Source organism: Sciurus vulgaris, assembly GCF_902686455.1.
Source record: "Sciurus vulgaris genome assembly, chromosome: 2".
Lineage (NCBI taxonomy): Eukaryota > Metazoa > Chordata > Mammalia > Rodentia > Sciuridae > Sciurus > Sciurus vulgaris.
In genome coordinates, this window is record NC_136462.1 from 90,192,392 (window position 1) to 90,205,524 (window position 13,133).

The window sequence follows — 13,133 nt, forward strand, 5'->3', positions numbered from 1 at the left end:
GAGAGGCTTTGGCGGGATTTCTGAAAGTCGCGGGACGCGGAGGGCAGCTGGAGACCCAGGCCTGAGGACCCTGAGGCGCCTTCGGAAGCGCGTGGTTGGGTACTGAAACTCGCTAGGGTTGTGCACAGAAGGCGGAGTAAGTGGGTTGAGAAGTGGAGCGAGAGCAGTGGACTGAAGTCGGAGCGCGCGGCCCGCCTCACCGAGCAGCGCTGCAGCAGGCCCAGGTGAGTTTAAGGCTCAGTCGGGACTCCTAGAACCCGGGCTGATGCTGACCTGGTCCGTGCTCCCGCAGCCGACTCTTGGGGCCCCTCTGCGCCGAGAAACCCGAAGATGGCGGGGAGGGACATGCCGGGGCCCAACCGACCCTCAGAGCTCGTTGTGGAGAAAAAAGAAACGGACCCAAGTTTTCAGAGCTTCAAACCCGGCCCACATTTGATGGGCTTGAGCTAGGAAGCTGAGATCCAGAGAGAGATACTCACAGCTGATTAATCTTACAGCAGAGGTTTCTGAATTCCTCAAGTTTTGCCTATGAAGTACCGACCTCCAGCTGCCAAAAAGATGTTTTCATCGTCTAATATGGGAAACTGTTGATGGTTCATGTAATGCCTGGGGAATGATCCGAAGTGAGGTTTGGTTTTTGTGAGAGTGTATAAATCATAAGGGTATGCAGCTCCGTGAATTGATACAAAATGATTATGTAGTCACCACTCAGGTCAAGACATAGAAACCTGGGGCTGGGGATATAGCTCACTGGTAGATGGCTCGCTATCCCAGTAAAGGCTTGGATTAATCCCCAGCACCAGCAAAAAAAAAAAAAAAAAAAAAAAAAAACCCAGAAGCCTTCTTTGGACCTCCTTATGTTGTATTTTGATTTCTAACACCATTAACTTAGCCTGTTTTTGAATACACCAAGAGTGTTGAGTGTTTAGCTGTTCCACATGTTTGTCAAAAGTCGCTATTTGTCTTTTTAATTTTCCACTCTTCTGGTGGGTATCCAGTAATATCTCATTGTGGTTTTAATTTTCCTGATTACTGATGATGTTGAGTATTTGTTCATGTGTTTCTTGGACATTTGGGTATCTTCTGTTGTGAAATACTTGTTCAAATCTTTTGTCGTTTTTTCTCTTGGGTTTTCTGTCTTTACAAATTTGAAGGAGTTCTTTTTATTCTGGTTATCAATCTATGTGGCAAATACTTTTACTGTGATTGATTCTTCATGCTATTAATATGGTTTCTTTTGGTAAATAGACGTTCTAAATTTAAATTTAGTATTTTTTTCGTTTTGGTTGTTGCATTACTTATCCAGTTCAAGAAATCGTTATCCATCCTAAGGTTGTAAAAGTATTCTTATATTCTGAAAACTTTTCTTTTACCTCTTACATTTAAATATAAAATCTGTTTTCCCCTTGTGGGTATGAAAGATGTATCAAATTCATTTTATTCTCCAAGGCTATCTACTCAACACTATTTATTAAACACTATTAAATAGACCATCCTTTCCATATTATTCTGCAGTGCTGTCTTTTTCATTAAATTATAAAGGAGATACTTAAATTGCATTTCAATGATTCTGATATGGAATTATCAATTCACAGTATGTTAAATCTGCCATCTAAGAGATAAGTACCTAAACCAATCAAGAATAAATGACATTCTATCTTCTCTCTTCTGTCAAGACTTCCAAGAGTGGCGTTTCTGTTATCTTTGGGGTTAAATTTGTCCTCATATTTGTCCAGATTCTTTTCTTTCTTTTCTTTTTTTCTTTTTTTTTAATTTTTAGTTGTAGGTGGACACAATACCTTTATTTATTTATTTATTTTTATGTGGTGCTGAGAATTGAACCCAGGACCTCATGCATGTTAGGCAAGCACTCTACCACTGAGCCACAACCCCAGTCCCAGATTCTTTTCTTTCTTTCTGAGTGCTCAGGAGGTGCTCTACCACTGAGCTATATCCCCCAGCCCTTGTCCAGATTCTTTTGATTTGATCCTCACCACCACTCATGGTTGAACCCAGGGGCGCCCTACCACTGAGCTACATCCCCAGCCAGGGTCTCAGTTGCTCTGGCTGGCCTCAAGCTTGAGATCCTCCTGCCTTAGCCTACCAAAGTGGATTATAGCACCCAGTTTTTTATGTGATTTAAGCCCATTTATTCTTGTGGACATAAAGACTTGCACACTTTTATTAATACACCTTGAAGATAATTTAATGTTTTTTGTTCTCAATTCTTTTCAAGCTGAGTATCATATAACTGTCTTAGTAGCCTTATTGTGATACCCACATGGTGATGCTCAGCTATCATCCCAGTTACTTGGAAGGCTCAGTCAACCCATAGTTGGTTAAATTCTCCCTGTGGAACCTGCAAATAGGGAGGCCAGCAGTAATTCTTCAAAGATTAGTTACAAAACTAACTTTGCAGCTCTTTACTTACCCCCACAGTATTTCTCTAGTGTTCATACTGTTGGCCATCTGTTTTTTTCAGTAATGGCTGTGCAGATGCAGCTTGAAGCAAACGCAGATACTTCAGTGGAGGAAGAAAGCTTTGGCCCACAACCTGTTTCACGGTTAGAGGTATGTTCATAGTTTCTAGTTCTTTAATTGTAATGCTGTACCTAGATTCTACCTAATGGGGAATAGCAACCTTTACATAAAATTGTAGGTATATTCCTAAGGTCAGATCCCAGATTAGAGTTTTCAGAGGTTATCAAGAATCGTGCTTGTAATCCCAGGAATTTAGGGAGACCCTGTTTCAAATTTTAAAATAAAAAGGACCGGAGATTTACTCAGGGGTTAAGTACCCCTAGGTTCAATCCCCAGTACAAAAAAAGAAAGAATACTGTGGAAAGGTTTAATATTATTGCTAAACATTTTGGACCAAATCTTCATATTTTATTGTTTTTCTTTCTCAGAGCTGGATTTTCAGAAACTGAGGCTAGAATCCTATGGTGTAATCTCAGTACTGCTTACATTAAGTATGAAAGTGTTGTCCAGGAGTTATGGTGACCTGGACTGGTTATGCAGGGAGATCTGTTCACCCAGATCTCTGCTGAAGTTTCTGTGCTATCATAGGCAGGAAGAAGAGTGTGGGATTGGTAAGGTATAGGAGCCAAACTCAAATTTGTGACTGCCTAAGAACATCAAGCACCAGAGCTGGGGTTTTGCAGTATTTTAACCCATTGTAGCTGATTTGGGTTGAAAGTAGTAGGAGGGAAAGCTTTTGATTTTTCTGTCTCCTTTTGCATAATCCTCCCATCTCCAACTAAGCTTTAGAACTCTAGAGATTACTTAAGTTGGTTTCTGATAAACATTTGAGTATTCAGAGTCATAACTTTTGGTGCCTTGAGCATCCTTACACTCCCACATGTTACTGCGTAAGCATTACTACCAGATATGGTTTCTGTTGACAAACACTAATCTTTCCCTTCTCCTGAAGCCTCCCTGGACCCCACATACAAACACATCCCTCCACTAATTCATGCTCTTGGAAACCATTGTTTTGGTGGCTAATGAAACCAAATCTGACCTTCTAAATAGGGAGAAAGAAGTCCCTTTTGGTGGTTCACTTGAAGAAGTGGCATAAAAAATGGTAGTGTTTAGTGACCAAAAATAGTTTTTCCCATTCTTTTTTTTTTTTTTTTTTTTTTTTTCTGAGACAGGTCTTGCTAAGCTGCTCAGGGCCTTGCTAAATTGCTGAGGCTGGCCTTGAACTTGTGATCCTCCTGCTTCAGCTTCGGATTATGGGCCTGTGTCACCATTCCTAGTCTTTTGAGGAACCTCCATACTGATCTCCATAGTAATTTACAATTCCACCAACAATGTAAAACCTTTCCTTTTCTCCACATCTTTTCCAGCATTTATTCCTTTTTTCTTTTTTTGAACCAGGGATTGTATCTCTGGGGGATGCTGTGCCATGAGCTATATCCCTTCAATATTGTTATTTTGAGACAGGATCTTCCTAAGTTGGTTAGGGCCTTTCTGACTTCCTGAGACACTCCTCAAACTTGTCAGCCTCTCAAGTTACTGGGATTACAGGTGTGCCCCTACAGTTGGCTCTCATATTTTTTCTTGTTTGTGTTCTTGATGATTGTCTAGTGCTAGTTTAAATGACTGGTTTTGATGATGAGAAAGTTGATAATTTGCAATTTAATGGATCATATGTAGGTCACACTTTTCAGATCTTTTGTATTAATTACATTGCTTTAAATACCTCTGAATTAAACTGGGCGTGGTGATGCATGTCTGTAATCCTAGAAGTTTGGGAGGCTGAGGCAGGAGGATTGTGAGTTCAAAACCAGCCTTGGCAATTTAGTGCGATCCTAAGCAACTGAACAAGACCTTGTCTCTAAATAAAATTATAAAAAGGGCTGGGGATGTGGCTCAGCAGTTAAGCCCCCCTGGGTTCAATCCCTGGTATCCCCCCCCCAAAAAAAAAAAAAAAAAAAAACTGAATTAGATAGGTTATATAGTATACACATTAAACTTATAAACAGATGAGAGAACTGAAACAAATTTATCCATGATTTTACTTGTAGCAATGTGGTATAAATGCCAATGATGTGAAGAAATTAGAAGAAGCTGGATTCCATACTGTGGAGGCTGTTGCCTATGCACCGAAGAAGGAACTAATAAATATTAAAGGAATTAGTGAAGCCAAAGCTGATAAAATTCTGGTAAGTTCAGCTCTGTGACCTAGGGAGGCATTAGTGGGAACAGTATAAAAGAGTAAATAGTGAAAGGTAGTCTTCCTCTTTCCATCCTCATCCTTCCCTTCATCCTGGTCCCCTTCGGTTTCCAGTTGCTTACCTTTGTATTTGCCTCCTCGAATAAATTTCAATATCATGAAATTAGATTTAAATCCTACTATACCTTGTCTTTTTAGATATTATGATTCCATATCTTAGAAATATATTCATTCAGTGGGTATGGTGGTATATGACTGTAATCCCAGCAACTTGGGTAACTGAGGCGGAACGATCACAATTTAGTGAGAAATTTTAAGAGGCGTGTAACTCAGTGGTAGAGCACCTTTGAGTTCAATCCCTAGGACCACAATAGAAAAGATCATTCAGTAGCCAGATATTAAAACATTTGAGAAGAATATTAATGTTCTTGGGGGCTGGGGTTGTGGCTCAGTGATAGAGTACTCACCCAGCACATGTGAGGCACTGAGTTCAATCCTCAGCATCATATTAAATAAATTAATTAATTAATAAACTAAAGGTGTTTTGCCTACCTATAACAAAACTTTTTTAAAAATAAATGTTCTTGATATAAGAAAGGTGAACGAAAATATGTATATTTGATTTTTTAATTTTTCAACTGTATTTATAAATTTGTGTTTAGAACATATACTGGGGATAAAGACACTAAAATATTAGCATTGTTATTTCTGGATGGTAAGAATATGAGCAATTTTGTGTGTAGGTACATACATATGCTGGGAATTATACCCAGGGCCTTACTTAGTCTAAATATGTTCCCTACTACTGTCGCTATACCCCAAATTTTTTGCCTCAATTTTCTGAAGCCTCTATGTTTTCTTTAATGAGCATGTCTTGCTTTCAAGTAGAAAAGCTGTTTTTATGGCTTAAATATTAAAATCCTGTATTGATTTTACTATGTATAATCTATCAGTTAATTTTTATTGTAGATAAGATCTTTAATAATGAGAATGTGATTTCAAATCATGCTTTTTTTTTGCTGTAATAAATATAAAAGTAATTTTACTGGCTTAACTGATTATGAGGTGCTAATATAATAATCCCTTTTATTTTATAATGCTTTAGTTTTTTGGGGGGTTGAGGGTACCAAGGATTAAACTCCAGCACTCAACCACTGAACCACATTCCCAGACCTATTTTTTTGTATTTTATTTAGAGACAGTCTCACTGAGTTGCTTAGGGCCTTGCTTTTGCTGAGGCTGACTTTGAACTCAAGATCCTCCTGCCTCAGTCTCCCAAGCTGCCGGGATCACAGGCATGTGCCACCATGCCCAAGCAGCACTTTAGTTTTTGAAATCCCTTCTCTTTCACATATTCTCATTTTGCCTTTTTAACGATACTGAGAAAGATGATAAGTAGGGCCAATATTGCTGCTTTATAGATAAAGAAACTTAAACACGGTTTATTTATTGAGCCAAGGTCATGCAGATGATAACAGAACTAAGATCAGAATTCAGTTATTTTTATTTTCTTGTACTCTAACCCTTCCTCATCTACATTTCATTGTATATATTTTAATATATATATTTTAATTGTAGATGGACCCAATACCTTTATTTTATTTTTAATTTTTTTTTTTTAGATTGTCAGTGGATCTTTTATTTTATGTATTTATTTATATGTAATGCTGAGTATCAAACTCAGGGCCTCACACATGCCAGACAAGTGCTATACCACTGAGCCAAAACCCCAACCCTTATTGTATATTCTTAAACTAAGAGCTTTTGAGTTTTTAAACACTAGCAAAACTATCACTCTAGATATTTATTTAGTATCAATCTGTAAAATTTACTCAGAGCTAAAAAAAAATAAGTACTTACTAATTTAAGTCCTAAGAGTGAGATGTTGCTATCTATGTAAGTATGAAGTTATTTATTAGATTATTCAATCAAATGTTGAAGTGGTGGCTTAATTATAAATAAGAATTCTGAACTATGGTTGTGGCTTAGTGGTAGAGCACTTGCCTGGCACATGTGAGGCCCTGGGTTCGATTCTCAGCACCGCATATAAATAAAGTCAAAATAAAGGTCCACCAACAACTAAAAATTCTGAGTCTGTAATACTTTGTTCAAAGATTGATTTTGGCTGGAGATGTGGCTCTGCGGTAGAACACTTGCCTAGCATGCACTCTGCCCTAGATTCGATCCCTAGCACCATGAAAAGAAATACACATACTGTGATTTGACTAAACTATGCCAGTAGAGGTCTCCAAAATCTATTTGCTATCACCTTCTGGGCATCAGTTTTCATGACTGAACAAAAGCTGATAGGATCTTACTTATGGTCATATCTTAGTTTCAGGAATGATATCAGTTCTTTGCTCTGGGAACACATAAATGTGAACCTAAAATAAGTAAATTGAGATATGCAAAATGATGTAGACATATGTGTCTGGTTTGATTTCAGATATTTTATGTTGTGAATTCCTGGTTCCTAAAGATGCATATTGTGTTATTTGCTTTTTAATGTTAAAGATAATTTTTTCAGGGATGGAGACTAAACTCAGTGGTAGAGCACTTGCCTAGCATGCCTCGTGAGGCCCTGGGTTTAATCCCCGGCACCACATACATACACAAAAAGAAGATTTGTTCAGTCACCCTGGCTATTCCTTCCAAATCCCCTAATGTGTTTGAAATTGAGACTTTAAGTAAGAAAATCCATTTTAAGCATATAAATCAAAATGATTGAGAGAGAAGGATATTGTGAATGAAGTAATTTTTCCAGAAGATGTCAGATTCTTTGTTGGTGAATTCACCCCAGGAATGAAGACCTTCAAGTTAAAAGGCAGACTCCATAGAATTCATAAGTTTGAGAGACTGGGAAAACTTGACAAAGGATAAAGTCAAAGAATGCAAAAGAAAAGGAAAGATATTTAGATATAAAGCAAGGTAAAATGAGACATGATTTTGAAACTGGGAACATATTAAAAATAATTCATTTGAATTTGACAGTTGAAACCTTTGAAAGACAGCATTGGTAACACTGAAATCTCAGAGAAGGACTTGTATTCTAGCACTGTTGATCACAAACTTTCCAGATCAGTGTTATTATTTGGTTGGTTTAACATTCCTTCATTTTCTCAGGCCGAAGCAGCTAAATTAGTTCCAATGGGTTTCACCACTGCAACTGAATTCCACCAAAGGCGGTCAGAGATCATACAGATTACTACTGGCTCCAAAGAGCTTGACAAACTACTTCAAGGTAATATCAATTTTTTGGTGTGTGTGCTGGGGATTGAACCCAGGACTTTGTGCATGCAAGGCAAGCACTCTACCAACTGAGCTAATATCAATTTTTTAACCCATGTTCTAAACTGATTAGCAAAGCATGCAGGTTATAGAACAAAACTAAAATATTTAAGCAGGATTTACATGTTAGATATGATTAAGAGTTAAGGGGAAGTGTCTACACCAAAGAATTAAGACTGCTAGGGTGGGATTTGACTTATACTAAAATTATGTTTTTGTTTTTTTAGTTGTAGATGAACATAATACCTTTATTCATTTTTATGCAGTGCTAAGGATCAAACCCAGTGCTTCACATGTGTAGGCAAGCCCTCTACTGCTGAGCTACACCCCCAGGCCCTAAAATTATCTTCAAGTTAAATAATTTAATCTATTTAATACTACATTCAGAGAATAAGCTTCCTCTGCTTAAGGAATAAAACTAATTATGACCTATTCTACCATAGGGTTGAAAATTTGCTGACTAATTAAAAGCAGTGGTAGTTATAGGAATTGAATCCAAGTGAGACTCTATCTCTAAATATAATACAAAATAGGGCTGGGATTGTGTCTCAGTGATTGAGTGCCTCCGAGTTCAATTTCTGGTACCAAAGGGAAAAAAAGATGCTATAGATGAAGAATACACAGAACCTCCCTGTACATTTCTTTGTTTCTTTACAACTCTATGATCTATGGTTACTTCAAAATAAGTTTAACAAGTCACTGCTTATTGAAATCTCAATTTCTAAGTTATGTAAACATCTTTCTGATGAGCTCCAAGAACATTCCTAACATTTCTTTATAGTTTCTAGACATTTTATTGTTCTGAGAAGTGCTTCTTATTGCTTTTAGGTGGAATAGAAACTGGATCCATCACAGAGATGTTTGGGGAATTCCGAACTGGGAAGACCCAGATCTGTCATACACTAGCTGTAACATGCCAGGTGAGCTGTTGGGACCCTAGCTAATTAAATTAACAAGGATTAGTTGGCTTATATATTCAGAACCATCTGTTAGGACAGACATAAAAGGGACTTTCTCTGTTCTCAGGACTCCTATAACTAGTTGGAAGATTGATTCCTACTGCAAATCTTCCACTTCATAGAAACTTCCATATCACTGATTTCAAATACTTTCTTATCCCTTAGGCATCTCCTGGATTTACCTGCCCTTTTTTTTTCATTAGTCTTCCTTCTATGGTTGATCATTAAAGTAATTCCTTTAGAAAAATCTCAACTTTTATATCCACTTGAAGAGATGCCAACCTTAGATGAACCCCATTTCTCTATATTTGAGCCCAAATTATTCACTGAATCATACTGAAGAAAAATCATACCATAAAGCTGACTGATTTCACTTTAAATTCAAAATGACAAATTTTGGATTAGCATTCAGTACTGTTTGGCTAATCTACTGAATTTCTCCGGTTAGGTATGCTCTCCTAAACTTGATCTCATACTTGGTCCTTCTCATACTTTCATGTTTCTTTCAGCCCTCACACTGAGCCAATGATCTAATCTGCTTTTGACACCAAATCTATAAATCCAGCTATATTTTTACCCATTTTTATCTCAAACTGTGATGGACGTATGTCCCTTTTCCTCTCAATAGCTCATCCCTAACAGTGCGATCTGATTACCATCTTGTTGCCATCCTCTCAGACTCTGCTTCTGTTCAATTTCTCTTAGATTATCTTCATCAGAATACAAATATGCCCAATATTTCCTCTATTAGGAAAATCTTTCCTGTTTTTCCTTTACTTATACTCTCATTCATGGATGGATGGGAACATAAACACTGGGTTAAACAATTGCTTAATATTTTGCATTTAAGTAATAAATACAGGGATCAAACTAGACTTGAGAGCATTAAAACCTTTGTAAGGGTAGAGCCTATAACTAGCTTGTTCCCTGCTGTGTTGCTAGATGCTAAGTCATTACTTGTTATTCAGTAAGCATTCAATAGTGTTTGAATGGATGGAGATTATAGAAGTCCTAAGGCATGCCTGACATACTGTAAAATAAATGATACAGAGGAAATAGTTCAACTGTTTAAAGGAGAAGGAAGGATTGCTTTACAGTAATCAGAGTGTGTATCTTCATAAAGAAAGATATTAGAAGCTGGGTAAGGTGGCGCATGTCTATAATCCTAGTGGCCTGGGAGACTCAGGCAGGAGGATCACAAGTTCAAAGCCAGCTTCAGCCACTTAAGCAAGACTTGGTGAGACCCTGTCTCAAAATAAAAAGGGCCGAGGATGTGGCTCAGTGGTTAAGTGCCTCTGGGTTCAATCCCTGGTACCAAAAAAAGAAAGAAAGAAGGATAGATAGTTATTGGACTAGACCCCTAAAGCATACAAAATTTGGGAGGTAAAGAAATTAAAAGCTTTTAACTGTATTGAATGGAATAAACAATACAGGCAAAACGACATTATATAAATCTGTTCACATATAGCCTGTTTAGCATTTATGTAGAACAATGTAGGATATGAACCTTACAAAGATATATCAAAGTGGGGCTTGGTGGTGCATGCCTGTATTTCCAGCTACTTGGGAGGCTGAGGCAGGAAGATGACAAATTGAAGCCAGCCTAGACAACATAGTGAGACACCCCCCACACACCCCTCGCACTGCTGTCTTAAATTAAAAGGGTTGGAGATATAGATTGGTGGTTGAGTACTCACTGGGCTCAATCCCCAATTCTTTGGGGAGTGGAGAGAGAAATCAAGGTCTTAGGTCTTCATTGGAGAGGTACAAAGTATAAAATTGGGCTGGGGATACAGCTTATGGTAGGGTATGTGCTTAGCATGTGTAAGCCCTTGGTTCAATCCCTAGCACCACAAAAAAAAAACCCTTCTAATGAAATTTAAACTTGGTTCTGTAAAGGGTTGGGAATATTCCAAGTTTTTTAATAGGAAAATAAAACTTCCAGAAATATTCTGATAGCAATCTGTTAAAAGGAAAGACTAGATCTGAGGAAGTTGATCTAAGATTATTAAAAGAATTCACCTGGTGAGTTTTTATGGAAATATGAGTTCAAGTTTAGAGACAGTGGGTCGGAGGTAACCATAAAAACCCAAGTGAAAATATATAGCAGGGGTTCTTTGTATTTGAGTCAGGGTCTTCAGTGCACTACGTAGGCTGACTTGGAAATTCCGTACTCAAGTGATTCTTTGCCTTAGTTTCCCAAGCAACCAGGACTGCAGGCATGTACCACTGTACTCATTTAATCTACCAGGATTGAGAAGTATGGAACCAAGTCATGTAGAGAAGTAACAGTGAACTTTATGGAAATGAAATATCTACAAGAGAGAGTGTAGCATATAGAAGAGAAAGCTAACAAACTTCCCTGTTAACAGTTACAAATAGTATTTAGTGGTACCTTTTTTCTTTCCTGAATAGGTCATCTTCACGCTCTCTGACTTTAAGAGTATGTCCTGGGAGTGGGTCAGTCCAAGTACCTTAGAATCTGGACTATTCCCATTTTGACCAATTCTTGTGTTAAAATATTTGAGACTTTATCATCATTCTAGATAATTCAAAGAAAATTTTTGTTTGTTTTTTTGTTTGCAGTACTGGGGATTGAACTCAGGGGCACTTTACCACTGAGCTACATCCCCAGTTCTTTTTATTTTGAGACAGTCTCACTAAGTTGGTGAGTCTTCCCTTGAATTTGAGATCCTCCTGCTTTGGCCTCCCAAGTCACTGGGATTACAGGCATGTTTCACCATGCCCTGGCATGGGTCACCACTTTCTTGAGATGGTGAATGCGTTTGTTATGTTAGAAGAATATTCTGGTTCTTTGTGAATAAGTTTACCTGACATCAAACAAACCAGCTTGATAGTTTTGTTTTCTTATCATTTACCTTTCTCATTTACCATTTTATTGTTTGTTTCTTTGATTGCTCCACTGATTTTTTTTAATGTTTTTAGTTTTAGATGGACACAATATATTTTATTTATTTTTGTGTGGTGCTGAGGATTGAACCCAGTGCCTCACACATGCTAGGCAAGCACTGTACGACTGAGCTACAACCCTAGCCCACACCACTGATCTTTTCTTTGCAAACCAAAATTTCAACATATGTTATGAGACAGCCAAGTTGGGATTTCAGTATCAAGTAGGCCTATGTCATTGTTGGCCCTCTTACATGAATAATTCTGAGAAAGAGGAAGTTGATAATGTAGGAGAAGTTTGGGGATAAGAAGAAAGTATTGAGAAGTGATAATAAACTGTGAAAGTTGCTTGAGCACCATTAGAAAATTGATAGCTGAAAGGAAAAAAGCACTGTTTAAGATATTGCCCTATGGGACCTGGAAATGGTGGCACATGCCTATAGTCTCAGCAACTCAGGAGGATGAGGGAAGAGAATTGCAAGTTCAAGGCCAGCCTTGGCAACTTAGTGAGAATCTATCTCAAAATCAAAAGGGCTAAGGATGTGGCTCATTGGTAAAGAGCCCCTGGATTCAATCCCCAGTACCAAAAAAGAAAAAAACCCACACAATGTATTGCCCCTTGGGGATGTAGCTCAGTTGTAGAAGACTTGCCTAGCATATGAGAGGCCCTAGGTTTGATACCTAGAACCAGGCGTTGGAGAGGGTGGTAGCCTTACATGGGTCATTGAACATGATGTGTGACCTTTTTAATAGAAATGTTGTACCTGTGTTGTTTTAATGACTGCTTTTTTGTTGTACTGGGGATCAAACTAGGGCTTCCTCAGGCTAAACAAGTGCTATTCTGTTGAGCTACATCCCCAACATCCACCCCATGTTGTTTTGAAAGTGATCTATGTAGTATAAATATTGACACAGTACATAATATTCATCATTGCCGTAGCAAATCAAGTATCATGCTAGTGCTCTAAAGTTGTAAATAAAATCCTAACCTGTGACGTTTATTAAGTTATCAGATATTCCTCTCAACCATAAACTGAAGCAAAGGTCTCACGTAAACCTAGCCTTTTTATAAAAATAACATTCACAGGTGCCTGAGCCACTGTAGATCTTTGATTTTTTTTTTTTTTTTTTCAGAGAAAAAGAATGCTAATTTATTAAAAGTTGAAAGGATTACATTTCACCAGTCTAAGAGCTAGGACCAGAGGTATAGAGAGGATGTTAGATTACTGCTTATGTCTAAACATTCTTTGTTCTCACTGTTCAGATTTTCTCAACTTAATGAAGTAAAAACTTGC

At 37.8% G+C, this 13,133-nt stretch overlaps 1 protein-coding gene across 1 annotated transcript in view; it reads left to right on the forward strand.

The window, feature by feature from the left end:
* RAD51 (RAD51 recombinase) overlaps positions 1 to 13,133 on the forward strand; it is a 24,132-nt gene continuing 10,999 nt past the window's right edge. Inside the window, exons 1-5 of the mRNA XM_079129026.1 lie at positions 1 to 224; positions 2,483 to 2,571; positions 4,533 to 4,670; positions 7,805 to 7,922; positions 8,798 to 8,889. Coding sequence (XP_078985152.1) covers positions 2,485 to 2,571; positions 4,533 to 4,670; positions 7,805 to 7,922; positions 8,798 to 8,889 — 435 coding nt within the window. The 5' untranslated portion in view covers positions 1 to 224; positions 2,483 to 2,484. The remainder of the gene's footprint in view (positions 225 to 2,482; positions 2,572 to 4,532; positions 4,671 to 7,804; positions 7,923 to 8,797; positions 8,890 to 13,133) is intronic.